General features: G+C 55.4%; 1 protein-coding gene across 11 annotated transcripts in view; it reads right to left on the reverse strand.

Annotated features, from left to right (window-relative positions):
• The window catches only part of FARP2 (FERM, ARH/RhoGEF and pleckstrin domain protein 2), a 104,304-nt gene that overhangs the window by 2,526 nt on the left and 80,236 nt on the right, over positions 1 to 21,542 (reverse strand). For 4 of the 11 annotated variants that reach the window (XM_060624404.2, XM_060624403.2, XM_060624405.2 and 1 more), the window contains exons 15-23: positions 17,697 to 17,786; positions 17,191 to 17,324; positions 16,717 to 16,798; positions 13,588 to 13,825; positions 10,567 to 10,697; positions 5,153 to 5,221; positions 4,476 to 4,565; positions 1,074 to 1,384; positions 212 to 330 (exon numbers count right to left, since the gene is read on the reverse strand). In XM_060624404.2, coding sequence (XP_060480387.1) covers positions 212 to 330; positions 1,074 to 1,384; positions 4,476 to 4,565; positions 5,153 to 5,221; positions 10,567 to 10,697; positions 13,588 to 13,825; positions 16,717 to 16,798; positions 17,191 to 17,324; positions 17,697 to 17,786 — 1,264 coding nt within the window. Of the gene's footprint in view, positions 1 to 188; positions 331 to 1,073; positions 4,566 to 5,152; positions 5,222 to 10,566; positions 10,698 to 13,587; positions 13,826 to 16,716; positions 16,799 to 17,190; positions 17,325 to 17,696; positions 17,787 to 21,542 lie in introns of those variants that run through there. The other 7 variants (XR_009607504.2, XM_060624406.2, XM_060624410.2 and 4 more) reach the window with 7 other exon arrangements.

Below are 21,542 nucleotides of genomic sequence, written 5' to 3' on the forward strand. Positions count from 1 at the left end.
AGAGCAAAGTCACGCGGCGCTTCTGCCAGAAGAGCTCGTGGTCCCTCCCCGCGCCCCGCCCAACCTCTCCCCTGGTGTTCGGGGTGCCTGGACCGTTCTCTGTGGAGGGAGAGCCTGTGGGCCAGCAGGAGGCCTGTGACCAAGAAAAGGGATCTGTAGGGAAGCTTAGGTGCAGCGGGGTCCCCGAGGGGGCGCCCCGGCCGGAACTCACTGCAGGGAGGAGCGCAGAGCACGCTACCCGGCAGCACCAGGGACGGGTCACCCCCGCTCTTGGCCACGTCGATGGCAGTGTTCAGGTCACATATCCACTTCTCCTTTTCCAGGCGGGTGCTGGTGGGGGAGGGCCGAGGCTCAGCGCCCGGATCACAGGACCCAGGCCACCAGGAACTCCCTGCTGTGCCGGCTTCTCTGACTGAAGGTACGAGGGCTGCACCCACCCTGGGAGGTGAAGGGCCTGGAGGGGGGGCTTCTCCAGGGACACTTTATTCCTGAAACCAGAACTTTCAAGTCTCTGCCGCTGAAATACCAGACCCGTTCCTGGTTCATGATTAAGCTGCCACGGCTTCCTGGTGGGGCATTAAGTGTCCTGTGCTCTCTGATGTCAGCGGTGACACGATGACGACGGGGTGGAAGCCCAGAGCCAGGTGCCCGCCCGGGAGGAGAAACGCCTCCCCTCTGGAAGGGGCCAGGGATCCCCGGCCCCTACAGGGCAGTGAGCCGCCTGCTCACCTTTGAGCTCAGGCCTCCTTCACACTGGGGTGATTTGGGGGAAGTGGCTCGGCCGTGGGGGCAGGTGGAGGCCGGGCCCCTCCCCGACTTGAGGGGACCTAAGTGCCACTAACCACGTGGGCTGCCCCTGGTCGAGGTAGCTCAACAGCACCGTGGCCGCTCCATGGGGACGTTCTCAAAGGTCACTCGCTTCCCACCACAGGAGAACCTGCTCTCTGGTCACATAACTGAAGCAGGGCTCAAGGGGGCACGCGCCCCACAACGACCTCGCTCGTGCCAGAGAAGCACTCCCCCGCCCCACCCCACCGCCCCGGGCCGCTGGGTGCACAGTGGAACATTCTTACCTGGCTGCCACCACGACTGTTTTCTGAGCTGCACAAATGGTGAAACAGTGTGGAACAGACCGCTCGCTCTCGCCCTCTTCTACCTGTGGCGGGAGAAGAGGCGGGCGTGTGGAGTGAGCCCGGGGCCGGCAGAGCCCGCGCCTGCAGCACAACACAGGTGCCTCGGAAGCCCTGTGCTGGGCAAATCTCTGCTGACTACCAGGGGCTACAGGGGGCATGGGGATTCCCGGGCCACGGCACCTGCCACCCAGGTGGGCGAGCTGTGGGCCGCAGGGCACCCAACTACTCACCGGTGGGTCCAGCACTATTAGCTGAAAGTCAAGCACAGGAAAAAATGTTGAGCATTTTCATTATCAAAAAGGGAAATGGACAGTTCGCTTTATAAACCTGGCACCAAAACCTGACAAAGTTAGCTTCAGAGAAAAACCTGACGGACTGCTCACGGTTCTAAGTGACTCACTGAAGTAACTCCCAAATAAAATACTATCTAATCAAACCCAAAGCACAGACAAGAAATTGTCCTGTGACCGAGGAAGGGGGCTCCAGGGATGCAACGGTGCTTTGACGCTGGGAAGCCGGCCAGCACAGCCGGCCACCACACCTGTCGGGAGGAGGGCGGTCATTTCTGCAATGCCACATACACGTCAGCTAAAATCCAGCGTGTGACTTCTGATGTCTCTCACATGGAAACGGGAGGAAGCCGTAAACATGACGCAGGTTCTCTTTCTGAAGCCAAGACCTGTCACCCTTCCCTCTGCATTCAGGATGAGGGCCGGCTGTCTGTTCCCCGGAACCAGCCGGTTACAGACCACCCCCGAAGAGACGGCTTCCCTGTGTGGGGGCCCGTGCGATGCCAACCACCAAGCCTCACTCAGGACACAAAAGATCTGAAAGTGTGAGCAGTGGCCAGCAAGAGAAGGTCACGATGTTCGTCTCCCTGTAAGTCAGCACGTAAATGTAATGCCATTGAACTAGAAATCCCGGTGCTGTTTTTGCAAGGAATTTGTCCCAATGATTCCTCAGTTTATCCGGAAGAATTAAATACTTGAAAGTAGCAAAGAACTTTTTCAAAAGGAGGACGAATAAGGGGTGGAGCTTCCCAACACAGCAACCCCCCCACATGACAGAACAGTGTGAACTGAGGCTGGCCCGGAGAAATGAGACGGGAGGCCCAGCGAGCACCCCAAGTGTGAAGGCCACAGTGTTTCCGTGACGAGGGCAGCCTTGGAGGTCAGAGAGAAACAGATTCGACAAAGGAAGCTGCGTGCGAGGGGGGACGTGGCACGTCCCCATCTGGCGGCCCGCAAGGAAACGCGTTCAGGCAGTTTGTGAGGGAGACTTAAGGAAACTGAATGGATCAGAAGGACAAAAAGGCGCCGATGTGATCTTGGCACAGGGAAGGACTTCCTGAGCCCACACTAAGGATGGGAGCCCTGATGGAAAAGATGAACTGATCTGACTATAAAAATGTCTGAATTCCCTCCTACAGCAAGGATTTGTTGGGACCTCTGTGCCAGGTGCCGTCCCAGGAGCAAGACACGATCACTGTCCAGTTACCAGATCACACCAAACCGCAGGCGAGACAAACAGGACTTGCCAGCTGGGGAAGGGATCCGCGGCCTCGGCGAGCGGGTGGCGTCTATAAAATGCGGCACAAACGTGTACGAAGAGCCGACAGGCCGACAGAGACCGTGGCAGCAGATGCCCGCGTGTCTCCTCGGGGAGGCCCCGGACTCTAGGAGACACGGACTCCGTCGGCCTCCACGACCGTCCAAAAGCTGCGCCACTGGTGGGACTGTGAAGGATGAGGGGTGAGTGCCCAGTGCCCCCCGACGCCGTGAAAAGAGGCTCGGATGCACTTAGTGGGAGGCCGGGTCGTGCATATGCTCCGCCAGTGATGTGGCGCTGATATTCGGAGCCAGAAAAACGAGCTGCCCAAGGCTCAAACAACACGTGCTGGGCGTAGAGATGTGTAGAAAGACCAAAATCCAACGGGGTTATTTCTAATTTCGAAAAACTAAATGGAGCCAGAATGTCCAATGTCGGGAAACAGTTCAGAAAGCCAGAGTCTGGCCTCTCAGTCCACTGCCCGTCTCCATTAAAAGTGCACGGAGCCCACCTATTACAAGCACAGGAGACGTCAGGGATGAAGCGCTGAGCAAGAACGAGCGAGTTACAGAAGAGCTTGTAGGTGATTGCGCCGTGCCGCCCATGGAAATGTTCCCGTACAGACGGAGCCTGAAGGGCATGTTGCAATAATGCCAACAGTGCGTGTTACTTGGTGGCGAAGTTATGAGAGATTTTTATATTTTCCTTTTTTTTCTATGATGAAAGTATAATTAAAAAATATACACTTTAGAACAGATGGGGTCTGCTTCCAGCGAGGGCAGAGGGGTGTGTTCGGACAGGCCCTGTTTTGCTGAGGGTGGGGAAAACCACCAAATGTTACAGGCTCGGGTGCCCAGTGGAAGGAGGCACAGTGCCCAGGAACACGGAGGGCCGGGAAGGGGAAAACACCCTTGAAGAAGGGTGGGGAAATTGAGGCAGACCAGGCAAGTGTAGCAGAGTGGTGTCTGAGCCCCCGCCCGTGGACACACGGACGGGAGGCTGGCGGGGCTGCAGGAGAGACGCTCACTGTAGTGTGGCCTGTTCTGGACCAACGGCACAGCTCTGTGGCAAACACCCGAACCTGGCCAGCCATCTTGACTGTTCCCAAAGACGGGGTCCAGGCTGAGTGCAGGTTCACACTCCAGGGCGAATGGACAGTGAGTCGATGTGTGTGCGTGAGCCTCTCTGAGACCTTCACGCAGGGTCGTCAGACCACGAACAGCACCCACCACAAAAGGTAAGGCTGGGGAACTGGGTCACATCAAAACGAAGGGCTCGTCAGAGACCACACTGAAGTGTCTGGTTGAGCCTGTGCTGGGGGGACACAGACATGCTGACTGGTGTGTGGTGTGGACAGAGGGCACGCTGTGCAACAGGGTCACCGGTGGCCCAGGCCCGCTACGGCGGCGCACAGACGGGGTGCGACATTTCCTGTGGCCAGCTTCTAGAACGTGGAGGGAAGGCCCGAGCCCAGCCCCCAACTACAGCCTGACGACTTGTTGGCGGTGCTGTCTTCCGGTTTTGAAGCTGTGCGCGCATGTGCACGTGTGACAGAACTAGGAACGATCAGACGACGTGAAGAGAACGGCCCATGTGAGAAGGGATGAGCACAAGAACAATGAAAGGGGATCGGGATTTTTTTTTTCAAGAGCTGGGTCAGCCCCATTCCCTGAGCACCCAACTGGGGTCTCCCATTGTGCCGTCTAAGGAGGGACAGGCCCCCAGGGGAACGGCAGGTGGGCTGGAGCATGAGGAGGGATAGTAACGACCACCGGCGCGGTGCCTGGCACTCACCAGCATGCCACGGAGAGGAAGGAGGCCCCGGATCCGGAAGTGGCTGGTACCCGTGACCCCTTTGCTTGTGTAGAGCAGCATATCTGAGAACTGAAGACGACAGGCTTTATTACATGAAGCTTAAAAGCAAGCGACAGGTTTCAATGTCTTAATAGACCAACTTCAGCGCCTGGGGCCTTTATGTGGTTATCAAATTGGCTTAGCTTGCTGGAGATTTTGGGCAAAAAAGGGATTTTTTTTTTTCAGTCACACGATTATTTTGACGAGCTGGTAACCACACGAGGCAGCAGATCTCTTAGGCCCGCACGCCCAGTGCCCGCCAGCTGGAGGCGGTGGGGACTTCTGGCTGGTCCTCCGGTTAGGCTCAGCCAGGGTGCCTCAGGCTGGGGTCTCCTAAGTGGCAGGAGGAAGGGAGCTGATCAAGGGGACCCACCGGGAGGGCCTCTCTGAGGCAAAGCCAGCTCTCAGCAGAACATTCCTGCAGCAACGGGAATGTGGACTTTTCTATCTTCTGGTTTTCTGATGGCCTTGCAGACAGGCCCCCAGAACACAGAATGAGGCAGGCGCCTCGCTGCGAGTGTTTTGTGCCGTCCTAGGCGGGCTCCTGTCTGACTTGGGGCTGCTTGCCTGGGCCTCAGCGCTGGCTCACCGGACACAACCACACCCACCCCACCTACCAGAAAGAACATTCTCTGCTGCAGACCTTTCTTGGTGAGCTTGTGAAGGCAGCCCTCGCGGATGAACTCCTAAAAGACAGAGATGAGGTCCTATTTGTGCCGAAGGCCACCTCTGCAGGTGGTGTGCTGGCGGGGCTGAGGGCCAGGTGATGTCACCATTTATACTTCTCTGAGCCCGTCTGGATGAGCCACTCACAGGCCCCCGTCCGACCCTTCGACAGTGCCCTCCTACCCAGGACGCTCCATGCTTTTCCGACCTCTTCCCTTCCCCTCCCCGCCCCCCCCCCCCCCCCCCCCGCCTCCCTTGGCTTCCAAGTCGGTCCCCAGGCTGTCTGCTGAACACCTGCAGCCCTGTGTCGCCACCGGCCAGCTATGCTGAGAGCCTTCATGGAATGCAAAGGGCACTGTTCTTGTTGAGGGGAAGCTTCTGGAAGGTTCAGACACAGAGATACCGGAGTTCAGCTTTGAAGAAAAACTCGGCCAGAGCAGCCTGAGAATGGGAGGGAGGAAGGGACAGCTGGTTCCCACCAAATGTTCACAGGTAATTAGTGTCAGCTGCCACCTGGGCACTGGCATTTGGAGAAATGATTCCCCAAACCACGCAGGCTTTTCCACCCCAAAGGAATGAGGCCCTGGTGGGAGCCGCCCACACTCGTCCTGGGCTGTCCCTCCACCGAGGAGGAGAGGGTGCGGCCTCTGCCGCCAGGGCCTGATGGCACCACCAGGACCCGGGCACACCCTCACACTTCCCCACCTGCCCTGGAAGCAGCACTTCCCAGGCCCTCGGGCGTCCACACAGGCCTGACTGCCCACACCAATGGCGGGAAGTGTCGGTCCTGGTAATTCCGAAGAATTCTGGTTTGGACAATTTCCAGACATTCTGCTGTCATCTGTCATTCCTTTCAGAGAAGCAGGAGCGTGAGCTTCACACCCTGAGCACTCGCCAGAGACCCCGGCCCTCGAATGGACCGAGTGAGGGCGTAAAACTGAGGGCTTAGCGGAACCCCTGCGGACCCACCTGCCCAGCTGCACGCATTCTTCTCACTCTTGGGCTGAGGGTGAGCAGGGAGCCCAGCCCCTTCCTGCGGCCCCCAGTCCTGTTTGCAGGGCTCCTCCCTTCACACAGCCGGCTCCTCCCCCTCTGCCCCGGGGAGCCGCAGGGCAGCAGCCCCTTCTCCGGGGGAGTGTGTCCCAGGTCCGTGGCTGCCCTTCCTTCCAACACTGCCTGCGGCGCTGCAGGCTCGCCCCGGGTGGCACTTGCGTTCTGCCTCTTCGACAGGGCCCTGCTGGCCCTCTGGTACCTCATTATCAACTTTCTTCCTAGTTAATAACCCTGGCTCTTAAATTCCTCTGCTCACGTCTCTGGTGTGGCTTCTGTCTCTGACATGAGCATTTGGCAAGCAGGGAGACCAGGAGCCCTGAGTCATAAAGACGTTAGAGGTTTGGGCTAAAAACAACTATGGCAGCAAGTGTTTGCAGACCAGCCACTTCATGCCAGGCGCTGAGCCAAGCAGCTGCCATCAGTCCCCTGGTGGCCCCAGACGTGGAGCAACTTGCCGGGCCACACAGAGACCCCGCCCGGTTTTCCAGTCCCTGTAGTGACGGTCCCCTGGGCCACCACCGATAACCCATTGCGTGGAGCACCGAGAGAAACAGCCTGTATTGAGAGCCCTACTGACCTCCAGGAGCTCACAGCCAGCCGCAACCCTCAGCCACGTGGCAAGGAGAGAAAGGACACAGAGCTGTCTGGGTACCAACCAAAGCCCTGACTCCAGGAGGTCAGAACCTTCCTGTACGTAAAAAAATTTTTAATGTTTTATTTATTTTTGAGAAAGAGAGAGAAACAGTGCTCGAGCAGGGGAGGGGCCGAGAGAGGGGGAGACACAGAATCCGAAGCAGGCTCCAAGCTCTGAGCTGTCAGCACAGAACCTGATGCGGGGCTCGAACTCAGGAACCGCGAGATCATGACCTGAGCCAAAGTTGGACGCTCAACAGACTGACCCACCCAGGCTCCCCCTTCCTGTACATTTTAGTGTAGCTCATTTCTTTTCTTTGTGATCCCACATTCTCCATACCTTCTAACAAGGCTAACACGGACACGTGACTTACACACCACAGTCTAATTTGTGTTAGGATGAGAAACATCCCCCATGCAACCCTTAAAAAGGTCTTCTTAGGTTGACAGTACTAAGTTCGAAGCAAAAAGCATTAGTGGTGAAGCAAGGAGCAAGCAGCCAGGAGACATGTAGACCCATGGAAGGGAACTAGGGTTCAAAAAGAAACCTGCATATCTGTGTCTATGGACAGTTCAACAAATGGTGCTGGGAACACTAGATGTCCACGTGGGAAAGAATGGAGTGGGACCCCTACCTCACACCACACATAAAAATGAACTAAAAATGGATCAAATCTAAATATAAGAGCTGAGGGGAGCCTGGGTAGCTCAGTTGGTTGAGCGTCTGACTTTGGCTCAGGACATGATCTCACTGTTCGTGAGTTGGAGCCCCACATCGGGCCATCTGCTGTCAACATGGAGTCCACTTTGGATCCTCTGTCTGTAACCTCCCCTGCTCATGCTCTCTCTCAAAAATAAATAAACATTAACAAATATAAGAGCTGAAACACAGAAAGCTTCTAGAAGAAAACACAGACGTATATTTTCACACTGTGGACTGGGCAGTGATGTCTCAGCTGTGACACCTAAAGCACAAGCAACCCAAGAGAGAATAGGTAAATTGGATTTCGTGAAAATCAAAAATCTCTGGGGGCGCCTGGGTAGCCCAGTCGGTTAAGCATCCAACTCCCACTCAGGTCATGATCTCACAGTCCGTGAGTTCGAGCCCCGTGTCGGGCTCTGTGCTGCCAGCTTGGAGCTTGGAGCCCCATTCGGATTCTGTGTCTCCCTCTCTCTGCCCCTCCCCCACTCATACTCACTCTCTCTCAAAAGTAAATAAACATTAAAAAACATTTAAAAAAATAAATAAAAAAAATTTAAGAAATCCCTAAAAACAAAACCCAACACCTTCTGTGTTGTGATACCATCGAGAAAGTGAAAAAACACCCCACAAAATGGGAGGGCATATTTGCAAATCCTATTCTGGTAAGTGTCTGGTATCCAGAACAGATAAAGAACCTCACAACTCAACAGCAAAAAGACAACCCGGGTGGAGAAAAGGATCTGAAGTGGCATTTCACCAAAGAAGGCACACAAATGGCCAACAAACACACAACAAAAAACTTGGCATCCGCTGTGTGAGAAACGCAAATCGCAACCACGGTGAGACACCCTGTGTAGCAGCCCGACGCCTAGACTCACAGGGACAAGGTACAGGGAAACCGGAATCCCAACACACCCCTGGTGGGAACGTAAAGCTGTCTGGTAACTCTGAAAGACTTTGGAAAACTGGCAGTTTCTCAAAAGGTTAAACCCAGTTCCCATACAACCCAGCAGTTGCACCCCTGAGTGTCTACCCAGGAGAACTGGAAACGTGTTCACAGATGGACCTGTGTGGCAGGGACAGATGTTCACAGCGGTGTTGCTCACGGTCCCCGTTAGGGGGAGCAGCCCAAGAGTCCACCAGCAGATGAACGGATCCAGAGAGTATGCTGTATGCAGAGAACAGAATTTACAGCCACAGAAGTGAGTGAGGCCCTGACGTGCTACAACATGAACCCGAAAGCATGATGCTCAGTGAAAGAAGCCAGACGCAAAGGCCACACAGTGATTCCACTTAGAGGAAACGTCCAGAAGAGGCAAATGCACGGAAAGTGGATTAGTAGCTGCCGTGGATTGGGGACGGGGGAGGGGAGCGGCTAACAGGTACAGGGTTTCTTTCACGGGGGATGAAAATGTTCTAGAATTAGCGATGATGATTGCACAACCTTGTGGATACCCTAAAGACCACTGGACTGTACACTTTGGAAAGGTGAATTCTGCAGTATGTGACTCATGTCTCAATTACACGCAACGAAGTGAAAAAGAACAAGGCTGGAGGCATCACAATCCCAGATGTCAAGATACACCATAAAGAGTTGTCATCAAAACAGTGTGGTACCGGCACAAACACAGACACATAGAGCAGTGGAGCAGAATAGAGCCCGGAGATAAACCCATGATTATATGGCCAATTAACCTTTGACAAAAGGTGCAAGGATATACAGCGGGGAAAAGACGGTCTCTTCAACAAACAGTGCCGGGAAAACTGGACTACTTTCTCACACCATACACAAAAATAAGTTTGAAATGGACTAAAGACCTAAATGTGAGGCCTGAAACCATAAAAATCCTAGAAGAGGTAACTTCAGAATACTTTCTCTGACATTGGCCTTAGCAACATCTTTCTAGATATCTCTCTTGAGGCAAGGGAAACATAAGCAAAACTAAACTATTAGGACTACATCAAAATAAGTTTTTGCATAGCAAAGGAAACAGCAAAACAAAAAGGCAACTACTGAATGGGAGAACATATTTGCAAATGACATATCTGAGAAAGGATTAGTATCGAAAATATGTAAAAACTTACACAACTCAACATGAAAAAATAATCCGAGGTACGAACAGAAATTTCTCCAAAGAAGACATCCTCATGGCCAACAGACACATGAAAAGATGCTCAATGTCACTCGTCACTAGGGAAGTGCAAATGGAAACCACAAGATATTACCTCACACCTGTTGGAATGACTTAAAAACACAAGAAACAATAGGTGTTGATGAGGATGTGGAGAAACGGGACCCCTCGTGCACTGCTGGTGGGAGTGCAAACTGGTGCAGCCACTCTGGAGAACAGTGTGGAGGCTCCTCAAAAAATTGAAAATAGAACTACCCTACGACCCAGTAATTCCACTATGGTTATTTACCCAAAGAATATGGAAACACTACTTGAAAAGATACCTGCACTTCTAAGTTCACTACGGCATCATCTACAATAGCCCAGATATAAAAGCAACCCAAGTCCACTGACCGATGAATGGATAAAGAAGGCGTGGGGTATAGATAAGATGGGGTATTACTCAGCCATAAAAAAGAATGAAATCTTGCCATTTGCAAACACGTGGATGGATCTAGAGAATATCATGCTAAGCGAAAGAAGTCAGAGAATGACAAATACCATATGATCTCACTCATACGTAGAATTTAAGAAACAAATGGAAAAAAAAAAAAGAGAGAGACAACCCCTCCCCCCCCCAAAGACTCTTACCTATAGAGAACACACTGGTAGTTCCCAGAGGGGAGGTGGGTGGGCAGATGGGTAAAACAGGTGAGGGGGATTGAGAGCCCACTCACCGTGAGGAGCACAGAACCATCACTGTATTGCACACACGAAGCTAACACAACAATGTATTGTCAACTACACTGGATAAAGACCAAACAATTAGGTGACCATCTCAAAAAACTTCCTCGAAGTCACTCACCCTGCCGGGAGTGATGAGATTCTCTATGCCGACCAAGTCCCGCTGCAGCTCTGTCAGCTTCTGGAGGTTTTCCAGCCGGGCAAGGCTGTGCTGGAGTGTGGAGGTCATCTCTGTGATGGCCTGGAGGGCATCTGTGAGGAGAGACCCCTCAGTACAGGCACCGGGGAAGGTGGGCATGGAAGGAACCCTCCACCCACACCTCTGCAACAGGAACTGGCATTTTATTATTTTTTTTTAATTTTTTTTTTTAACGTTTTATTTATTTTTGAGACAGAGAGAGACAGAGCATGAACGGGGGAGGGTCAGAGAGAGAGGGAGACAGAATCGGAAGCAGGCTCCAGGCTCTGAGCCATCAGCCCAGAGCCCGACGCGGGGCTCGAACTCACGGACCGCGAGATCGTGACCTGAGCTGAAGTCGGCCGCTTAACCGACTGAGCCACCCAGGCGCCCCTGGAACTGCCATTTTAAAAGGCAGTTTTAACCCAAGGAACATTCTACTCCCAAGTCCTCATGGGACTGCCGTCCATGGTTTGCAGCTGCCAGGGACAGCACGTGGGGGTCCCTGCAGATGCCTCGAAATTTGGACCTGTTCCGTCCAAACCACTGACTAGCTAACGCTCCGGCTTGGAAAACAGGAAGAATGGTCTTTGTGAATAATTGCCGTTCTGGGCACAGCCGTATTTGTTTTTTACAGAGAACTAGCTACTGTAGTTGAAAGGTGAATAATTCGCATCTTCAAAACCTTTGTCCTTTTCCTCCTTGAATCGAGAAACGCATGCCAATCTTGTAGTTCCAGTACAGATATGAAGGTTTATCATCAGGACGGGAAATTCATTCAGACAAAGCACAAAAGCAGCCACGGAGGGTGGCCTTCACCACACAGCCCTGACCAGGCCACACCGGGAGCAGCCGCTTGGCCAGAGCAGAGTGGCCACATTTCGTTTCCTCTTGGGGACGGCTCGGAGAAGCTTCCACCCTCCCGCCAGAACCTCCGCTGACAGCCTGGCCACTGCCTGGTGCGCCCAAGGGGCACAGCGGGAGCTGTCTGCACCCTCAGCTCCGCCCCTGCAAGTCGGCTGCTCCCAGCGGGGTGCCCACCCCTGCCTCACAGCTTTAAGAGGATCAAATCGGATAAGAAAGCACGTGCTTTGATGAGCCACTCCTCCGGAGGAACCGCTGGGAGAGCCCCAGGGACGGTGCACGGCCCTGAGCGCCTGCCGCATCCGGCCTTGCTGTGCTGCAGGGCTCCCGTTGAGTCTGGACGCGGGGGCACACGGATGCTTGCTTTGCTCTGCCGGTGCACCGCGGGCTGCCTCACCGGTGTCCCTCGCTCTCAGACGCCTTGTGTGCATGGAGCACAGGGCTGGAACGTGGGCTCGCACTGCACCTTTGTTGGCTGTGGAAGCTGGGGACACGTGTCTGACCTACTGCCAAACTGATGTCCCCAGGCCCACCTGTGCCTGAGTCTCCACAGAATCACAGTGATGTCGAGGGATCAGACACACACGTGTGGCCCCAAGCCAGTGCCAGGCAGCGCCCTCAGGAAACCCTTACTGAATGAAAGATAAAATAACAACACAAGGGGCTCCCGGGTGGCTCAGTCAGTTAAACGCCTGACATCAGCTCAGGTCATGATCTCGCGGTCTGTGAGTTCGAGCCCCGCGTCGGGCTCTGTGCTGACAGTTCAGAGCCTGGAGCCTGCTTTGCATTCTGTGCCTCCCTCTCTCTGATCCTCTCCTGCTCACACTCTGTGTGTGTGTCTCTCTCTCTCAAAAATAAATAAACATTAACAAAATAAAAATAAAAAAACACAACGCAAGCCTCAATCTAAAGGGATCCCCTTTTGCCCAACAGGTTCAAGGAAGCCCTGGAGGTCGGGGCACATGTGGGAAGGGGCCCTGACCGCTGCTGTCAGCTAAGCATGTGTTTCGTCCATGGCTTTCCCAGTGCTCTAGAGATGGCCAGGCTCTGAGGCAAACCCATCCAGGCTGTCGGGTTATCAACACTGTGTCATGTTAACAATTTACACAGCACGTTCAGACACGCCACCTTGCTGGGTTTTTGCATCAGCAAAACCCCAGCCCTCTCATGCATCAGCCCCGGGATGGGTTCCACCAAGTGGGAAGCCGGTGGTAGCGAGCGGGCCCCACCCCTCCGCTTGCACTGGCCTCCCTGTCGTGTCCTGGAGCCCGGGCCTCCCCTGCCGGCACCGCCCACCCCACGGCCAACGGACTTTTATAAACGCTCTGTACTTGTATCACCCTAAATGTGCTTGCGAGGATTTCCCACAATTTTGTCCTTTTATCGAGCAGAAAGCCCTTGCTTTTGGAATGAAGAGGAAGGGAGATGTCAGTGTCCTATGACACATTAGAAAGTATCTTATTTACTCCCTTCAGGACTAGGTGGGGACCAGCTAAATAATCTTTCATCTTCCAATGACAGTAGGGGACTTGCACAAAGGCTGGCACCAGAAGTGCACAACTAGAGGTCGTCTGTAGGCTTAAAAGCTCTGGGTTTATGCTCCTTTGTCCCTTTAACACAAATAAAAATGACCAAGCTCATTAATATCAGAAGCTTCTAATGGGCCATGCTGGCTCAAATGCTTGACTTTTAGAGCCAAGGCTTCAAGGCCAGAAAGGGTCACTCTGAGAGCTGCTCTCTACCGGCAGTGGACTTGGGTGCGGGGGGGGGGGGAACCCCTCACAGCAGGAGGCCGCTGTGACTTTGCGAGGCGATCGGAGTCCTTCCCTACACTGCGCAGACGTGCAGAGAAGAGCCCTGCCCTGGAGTGGCAGAGCTAAAGGACAGGCACCCACCTCTCCGGCAGCGGGGCGGGAGGGGAGGGGACTGCGGCCGGACCAGCCCTCCCAGGGGGGAAGCCACGCACTCCCCAGTTCCCAGTAAGAAAGCCAGCATGCTGCCCTGTAGCCGGGCCTCTGGCACCCGTCCACACCGGCGCCGGCACGCGGCCAACACCAGCTCCGGGCCGCACCGGCTCCTGCGTGTCCGGCCCACACTCACCACGGCAGTCCGCGTAGTCATGGTGCCCGGGGTCATAGTGCCCGCACAGCCGGCTGAGCAGCAGGCGGTAGTGCACCAGCCGCTGGATGGGCTTCAGCAGGAACGCATTCAGGGGCAAGTAGCAGACTTTCTGGAGCTCAAACTCTTTGTACACCGTCTCCAGCTTCTTAAAGCGTTTGGTGGCCTTTTCCAGTTCCGTCAGGACTTCATCGTGCCTTTGGAAGTAGCTGGTGAACTCCTGTTGAGGCATAAAAGGGAGGGCCTCAGGTTAGGAGGGCGGGAGAGGGGGGCCCGCGCGGACAGCCTGGTCAGCCGGAAATCTCAATGGGGCAAGACAGAAAGAACGGCCGGTGCGCGTGCGACCAGACGGCACTCGGACGGAGCGCGGGGCTCAGCCACGGGGTCACCACCACGTGTGGTGAGGGCACACGGGGTGTCAGCCCCACTTTACAGATGAAGGGCTGGGGCTGAGAGGGCCGTAACCTGTGCCACACGACACAGTGGTGCTGGGCGGCAGGGAAACAGACCAAGCTCCCCTCTGCCCTCAGCCCCGCAGAGGCCGTAGGTCCCAGCCACGTGCAGAGCAGAGCGGGTGTTCGAGCCACTTGTTGGACTGGGAATGATCACTCCTGATATTCTTACAGCACAAATCAAAGCACACACGTATGGATTCTGAGTATTATACAGATAATCCCAGCCAGTCCCTCTCTACCTTCTAGAAGGTTTCAATATTAAATCAGTTCGTTTTACTAATGTTACACATAACGTCTGTGGTACGATAACCTCAAACAGATTTGTGTGTATTTTGATTTTAAATTTGTGCAAGTGCTTTTGGGATAGAAATGACGAATTTGCTACCTGGCTCAGAAAACCAAACAAGTCTCAGGGTAAGAGAAGGCGCTCCGAGCAGGGCTCTCTGAAGACAGAACTGAGGGATCTGTGGGCCCCCCAGGCTGCTAGGAGCGGGGCCTACAATATGTCAGGAGTCTGGCTGGACTGGGTGGAAGGCAGGACGGGCCTGGGATGGAGGCGGCGGCCAGCCCAGCGAGTGGGCATGAGGGCTTGCAAGCCCAGAGCAGTACGAGTGGGTTTGAGTCCCCGGGCAGGATGCCGCGGGGCTGCTCCAGGATGAGCCTGTGGGTGGGGCCCCTGTCCCAGGTGTGTTTAGCCAGAGTAAGACCCCCGAACAGCGAAAGCACGGCTGGCCCCATTGTCTTCCGCACCGGTGCCAACCGGTCCTAATGAGAAGACGTGCTGCTTCCGCCATGTTGCTGACCTTGGCTCCCCAGAGTCGCTCTGGACTTTCCTTGGCACATTCCCTTCAGGGAGCTCTAACGCGTCTGAGGGAAAAAACCGGAACTATAAGCCGGCAGACCTGTGTGCAAAGACCCACTGCCAGCCTAGACATGTTCTGCACATCCTACGGCAGCTGGTGAGCTCAGCAAGGACAGCAACAACTACACGGGTCAACTAGGGGCTGATGTCCCGCTGTGGATCGTGGATCAGCAGGCGTCAGGAGCGCCAGCCCTCAGCACGCTACTCCCTCTCAGGCTGTCCTGAGGGAACACTGCTCTAAGGGAAATGCTGTCCTTAGGGGAAGGGTGTCTGAGGAGAATGATGTCCTGATGTCCTGAAGAGGAAACTGCACTAAGGGGACCCTGTCTTTAGGGTCTGCAGTCTTTTTTCAAAAAAATTTTTAGGGGCACCTGGGTGGCTCAGTCGGTTGAGCGTCTCATTCAGGTCATGATCTCGCGGTTCGTGAGTTCAAGCCCCGTGTCAGGCTCTGTGCTGACAGCTTAGAGTCTGGAGCCTGCTTCTGTGTCTCCCTCTGTCTCTCTCTGCCCCTCCCCACTCGTGCTTGCTCTCTCTTTCTCTCTCTCAAAAATAAACATTAAAAAAAACTTTAAAAAAATGAAGCAAAAAAAATTTTAAGTGTATTTATTTTGAGAGAGACAGAAACAGCGCGAGTGGGGGAGGGACAGAGAGGGACAGAATCCCAAGAAGGCTTCGTGCTGCCAGCACAGAGCCTGACCCGGTGCTCGAACTCATGAAACCTCGAGATCATGACCTGAGCTGAAACCAAGAGTTGACTTATAACTGACTGGGCAACCCAGGCATCCCGAGGTTTTGCAGCCCTGAGGGAAAGGCTATCCTGAGGGGAACACTGTCCAGTCCTGAGGGGAAGGCCGTCCTGAGGGGAAGGCAGTCCAGTCCTGAGGGGAAAGCTGTCCTGAGGGGAACACTGTCCAGTCCTGAGGGAAACGCTGTCCTGAGGGGAACACTGTCCAGTCCTGAGGGGAAGGCTGTCCTGAGGGGAAGGCTGTCCTGAGGGGAATGCAGTCCAGTCCTGAGGGGAACGCTGTCCTGAGGGGAATGCAGTCTGGTCCTGAGGGGAAGGCTGTCCTGAGGGGAAGGCCGTCCTGAGGGAAAGGCTGTCCTGAGGGGAATGCAGTCTGGTCCTGAGGGGAAGGCTGTCCTGAGGGGAACGCAGTCCAGTCCTGAGGGGAAAATTGCCCCGGGGCAAACACTGTCCTGATGGGAACACAATCCTGAGGGGAAAACTGCCTCAGGCGAATGCTGTCCTGAGGGGAACACTGTCATGAGGCATACGCTCTTTAGAGGAGAACGCTGCTCTGTGGCTAATGCACACTAAGGGAAAGCTATTCTAAGGGAGTCTGTCCTGCGAGGAAAACTGTGCTGAGGTGAATGCTGTCCTGAGGAGAAAACTCGCCTGAAGGGAAATCTGCCCTGAGTGGAATACTGACCTGGGGTGAACCGTGTTCTAGGGGAATTGTATCCCGAGGTGAACAGTGTTCTCAGGTGAATGCTGTCTTGTGGGGAAAACTGCCCTGGGGCGAATCCTTAGGGGTACGCTATCCTGAGGGGAGCCATCCTTGGACGAACGCTGTCCTGAGTGGAACGCTGTCTTGAGGGGAAAACTGCCCTGGGGAGAAATATGTCCTGCCTACAAAACCGTCCTGATGTGAACGCCGTCCTGAGGGGAAAGCTTCCCCGGGGGGAAAGCTGTGTTGAGGGGATAACCGCTCTGAGGGAATGCTGCTCTGAGGGCAACGCTGAGGGCGCACTGTCATCTGCTAGGTATGGAGTTATCGCACCCACACGTGGTACCTTTAACTGATGCATGTTCCTGAGCAGGATGTCCCCGATTCGTTGATGGCCGCCTGTGGAATGGGCACTGGAAGACCCTTCCCTGGAGTAGACAGAGATGGACAAATATGGTCAAAACCTCGTTAAAACTTGCGAGCTGTACTTTGATGCTCGTGCGCCTGGCTGTCCTAGTCTCAGAATGGCAGTGAGATGCTTCCAGGTGGGAGGCCCATATTTGACAGAAGACAGTAACGAGGCAAAAAAGTGGATCTACCTTTACTTCATTCTCTCTTACGGAAAAGGAAGAATAAAAGTGGCTGTTGTCACAGGTCTACCCCTCCCACAAGTTTGAAAAATATGCTTCGACCAAACAATGGTTCTTGCGAGTTAGTGTCTGAAGCTGGGAATTTCCCGAGGGCAGCGATACAGCTACACCGGCGGAGCTGGCCGTGTGGGGGTCCAGGGCAGGGGCCGCCCGAGTGTGCAGGGTGTTACCAGAGTGCCAGCCTCTGCTCCACCTCACGCAGGAAGCCTCTGTGGAACTCGTAGATGGGGTCTATGTTGGAGAAGAGCAGGGTCATCAGATCTGCAGGCATGGCGTCCTCCTTGACCACCGCACTGCGGAACCACTGCGGGAAGAGCTCAGGGTGACCAAGGAACCTCGCCCCTGATGGTCTGTAGCCCCAGGACACACGGCACCCATCCCAGATTCCCCATTGTTCAAATCAGTGCTACAGCTGTCCTCTTGGCCGATCGCCCAATTATTTTCACAACATACGAAAACAGTTCTGGGTGAAAAGCTTCAAATGGATACTAGTTTTACAAAAAAACTTGGACTCACTGTTCTGACTCTATTCTTAGGCTTGAAGGCAAACATGTTTAATAGAACATAAACATGTACATCTCATGCTGGCCAAGAGCTACTTCTCAGGAGAGATCCTCTATTTCTGGCGTCGATTATATTAAAGAAGACAAAGTAACAAAGGATTTAGGTTTCATACCACAGTGAGAACTTCTAAATCCTTCAGGTATGTTCGTTCTGTAGCGAGAATCTCCTTGGCTATGAAATAGGCCTCATCTGCTGCCATGCTCTGCAAGAGGCACAGACAGTGTGAGCGTGTGTCTGTCGGCCATGTCGCCCACGCTCACAGCTCTCGCTTTCTTCTGCCCAAGCTGACATCATTGTGCGCTTTTCATCTGTAATTCCTGAAGGGATTTACTTGTGAGTCCAAACACAAGCCCAGATGGATCTCCTTTACATGGTTTTCCCATTTTATGTTATTTTTTTGGAGGGAGAAAAAAAAAATCACTGTTCAAACATCAACATGTTTTGAAGCTTATTACTGGTTTTGTAATGAAATTATTGTTCTGGTATCGCTGCCAGGGGTGTAGCTGGTTAACAGATACATGTGTCTGTATACACGCGTGTATGTGACTAGAAACGATTAAGCTGAACTCACAAAAAAGTCATTAAAGTTGCCAAACATTCTAACTGTGCCCAATGTCAGAGCACCAGGCCGGCTAACACGCTTTGAGTGCAGGGCCAGAGATGACCCCGCCCTGGGAGCTCCGAATTCTCCGTCCTCACGGCCTCTGCCTGACTCTCAGGTGCCGGCAGCCAAATCAGCAGGGAGGGGACCCGACCCTCGGGAGCAGGAAGGGCTGCCGCAGGCCCCCTGGGAACCTGGGCCACACCACACCCAGCTCTCGGCAGGCCAGCAAAGGACAGGCCGCATGCCCCCACGTGGGTGGCCCTGCTCAGCCCTGTGGGGCTCCTCCACACCATGGGCACCTCAGGTAGCCGCCTCTGTCAAGGTCCGGCTCGAAGGTCCCTCCTCCGTCCTGTCCCACCTGGCTGACACCCTGCTCTGTTCTATCCCTGCACGCTCCCCTGTAGCTCCCCCACCCGGCCGAGGACTTCTCTAGGGCTGGCTGTCCCTGAGGCCACCGAGCAAACACCTACAGAGCACATACCAACGGCACACAGGCACCGGGGACTCGCCCAGGAGTAGAGGCCCCCGCGCTGGAGCGACAGCAGTGGGAGGAAGGGCAGAGCGGGGAGGGTGGAGGCCGGAGGTGTGCGGCGGCCGCAGCCCCTGCCGGCAGAGACAGGGGGTCGGGTAGGGGGAGACCGGCTGGAGGTCAAGGATGGGGGGGACGGGCAAGAGACAGGTGAGCTGGTTACTGGTGGGGGAGGCAGGGCGTCTCTGGGGCCTACTGGAGCTCATTGGGAGGGGCTCGGATGCCGCGCCAAGAGCAGCATGGGGGGCTGGGGCCCGGCAGAAGGCTCCGTCCGTAGTGGGGAGGGGAGCAGCAGGACCCGGAAAGAGTCTCCTGGTCACGTTCTGGTGTGGGTAGAGGTCCAAGGGACAGAGGAGACAAAGCTGACTGTAATTTTGGGTCCAGGCCCAGGGACAAAGCTGCCATCCCCGAGGTGACAGGTTTGGGGAGGAAGGTGAGGAGTCGGGTTTGCACGAGTCTGGGATGGGCTTTCGACGCCGGCGAGAAGCTGACAGGGGAGGCTGGGCTAGAGGCTGCTGTTTGGGGGCCCCTCTCCTCCCTGTGCCCCCGCCCCCATGTGAAGTTGACCAGAGGTTGCCATGTTCCCACGGTGGCAACACAGTCTCATGCCTCCTGTGTGCCCCGGAGACCACCGATTTGGCCGTGACCTCTCCACCCACAGGGACTACTCCCCGCGGCCCACTCTTTCCAAACAGTCAACAGCTGCTCTGTCCCAGCAGCCCCGGTGAGCCTGCTCTGCGGTCACACAACACCGGGGTCCCAGCAGCATCTCCTTGGAGTGCCCACCCCTTGTTCCTAGAGCTCCAGACCCCCTCCCTGCAGAGTGGCAACCTCTGTGGCTCTTCAATTCTTTCTGGGCTTTGTGCTATTGAAACATGACTTTCCAAATCCTGATTCAGTCCAGTCTCTTTGACACACCCCATCTGCACCTGAGCTCGAAGTGCCCAGCAAGCTCTCGGGGGCCAGAGCCGAGGAGGAGGCCCACGTTCCCCGTCTGCAGCCTCTGCCCACCCCCATGCGGCCAAGTGTCCCTGATCCTGGACGCCTCCACCTGCACGCTGTTGGCCCGGGGGTTCTGGGTGGGGGGTCCAGGGCAGGCAAGCTGGCTTCCTACCCACATTTCCTTTGTGTGGGGTCCCAAGCAGTGCCTTAGCCCTGAGTGCGATCCTGCAGAAGCAGGGTCACTCTGAGGTTCCAGACCGACTCCTCTTCTGTGGGGGATGAAAGTACCCACAGAGAAATGCTCAGAAACACAGCCACGGCAGTGTCACTGATTAGCTCACCATCACGTCACAGGCGCCACCAGTTGGTGACGGGACACAGGGGTGTGGCAGTCAGGCCAGCCTGCCTGTGTACCGAGGGTGGTCCGCAGGTTTCCAATGCAGTGAAAAACCTCTTAGGGAAACTCCCAGGGGAGCAAAAGCCCGGCCAGCCTGGCTGCAGATCAGCGGGGCTGGGACGGCACCACCCCGGGAGGACGGCGTACTTTCTGCCCAGCCCTGCCACCTGTCCTCACAGGAAGCAGCCCAAGAGCCCCAGGCAGGGAGTGCCCCACAAAGCACCTCAGTCTTCGTCCCTCCCGAATACTGTCAGTCCTCAAGGATTTCTATCGGAAAGGGGGAGAAACAGCCAGTTAAGTGGGACACACTGGCGAGGAGGGACGCCAGGAAACAAGTGGGCGGGTTGCTCCCCACGGAGGGGGAGTCCGGCAGTCAGAGGCAAACGCAGAAGCCCCTCCCAGCGCTTAGCCGCTGCTGAGGCCCTGCCAGGGAGTCCTCGTGGGTCTGTGGCCCATGTGTCTTAGCGCCGGCCTGTGGGCTGGCCGTGGGCAGCACTGAGGAAAGTGCCCAGGGACAGGAGAGGAGGCAGGGGAGCTGTGGGGCAGGGCCTGGGGTCCCCAGGTGCAGGGCCCAGACATGGCTCTGCGAGCCTGTGGTGGGGCTCCCAGGTTCCATCTCTGAGGCCTGGTCTGGATGGGAAGGCCACGGCCACCCACTGGGAATCCGGCCGGTGACCCTCGGGCGGTACAAGTCTCCCTACAGAACCACCTAAAGGATGACTATTCTTGTAGTGCGGAAAAGTAACAAAACAAAATTTAATTTTTTATGCAGCTTTCCAGCCATTCTGTTTATGCACCAAAGCAACAGTGAGCCAAACAGATAATTGGTTAGGTTTGCAAAATCAATAAACAAAAACACCCCAAGCCAACAGTCTTGCTGCTGAACCAGGTTCGAGGGACCAGAGTGACCTCTGCCAGGCAGCCCGATGTGAACAGAGGACTGAGGGGTGGGGACTGTGAGCCCTGCCCCCGGGGCCGGGGTCCTGGGATCCCTGCCCTTGCCAGGCGCCCAACGGCACATCCCGTCTTCCGGTTCAGGACCTGCTCTCTCTGACAGGGGCCCCGGGAAGGAGTGTGTGCTGAGGCCTCGCCAGGCCTCCGACTGGTCGACCCCACTTCTCGAGGAATCTCCCGCATCCCACGCATGGCATCCCTCGGCACAACTTCAGGATGAAACCCACGGCCTGACAAGGTGTTCTCCACGACAGCCCTCCCACGTGACAGGCACCTGTGAGGCAGGGTCCCACCTGCTGGCAGCCCAGTTGAGCCTGGCTTCCTTCCAGCTTGCTCCTCGGGGACCCTACTCTACACAGGGGGACAGGTGCCCTCTGGGCCACCACAGTCCACCACCCGTTATTTCAACCACTCTCTTCCCCAAGCCTCCAGCTGCCTGGCCCCTTTGTCCTCCCTTGTGTGCCCGCCCACAGAGCTGCCTGGCCATGACCACCTGGTCTATGCTGCTGCTCGGGTGCGGGGTGGGGGGGGG

The sequence above is a fragment of the Panthera onca genome, chromosome C1, assembly GCF_046562875.1.
Source record: "Panthera onca isolate mPanOnc1 chromosome C1, mPanOnc1 haplotype 2, whole genome shotgun sequence".
In the NCBI taxonomy this organism is placed as follows: Eukaryota; Metazoa; Chordata; class Mammalia; order Carnivora; family Felidae; genus Panthera; species Panthera onca.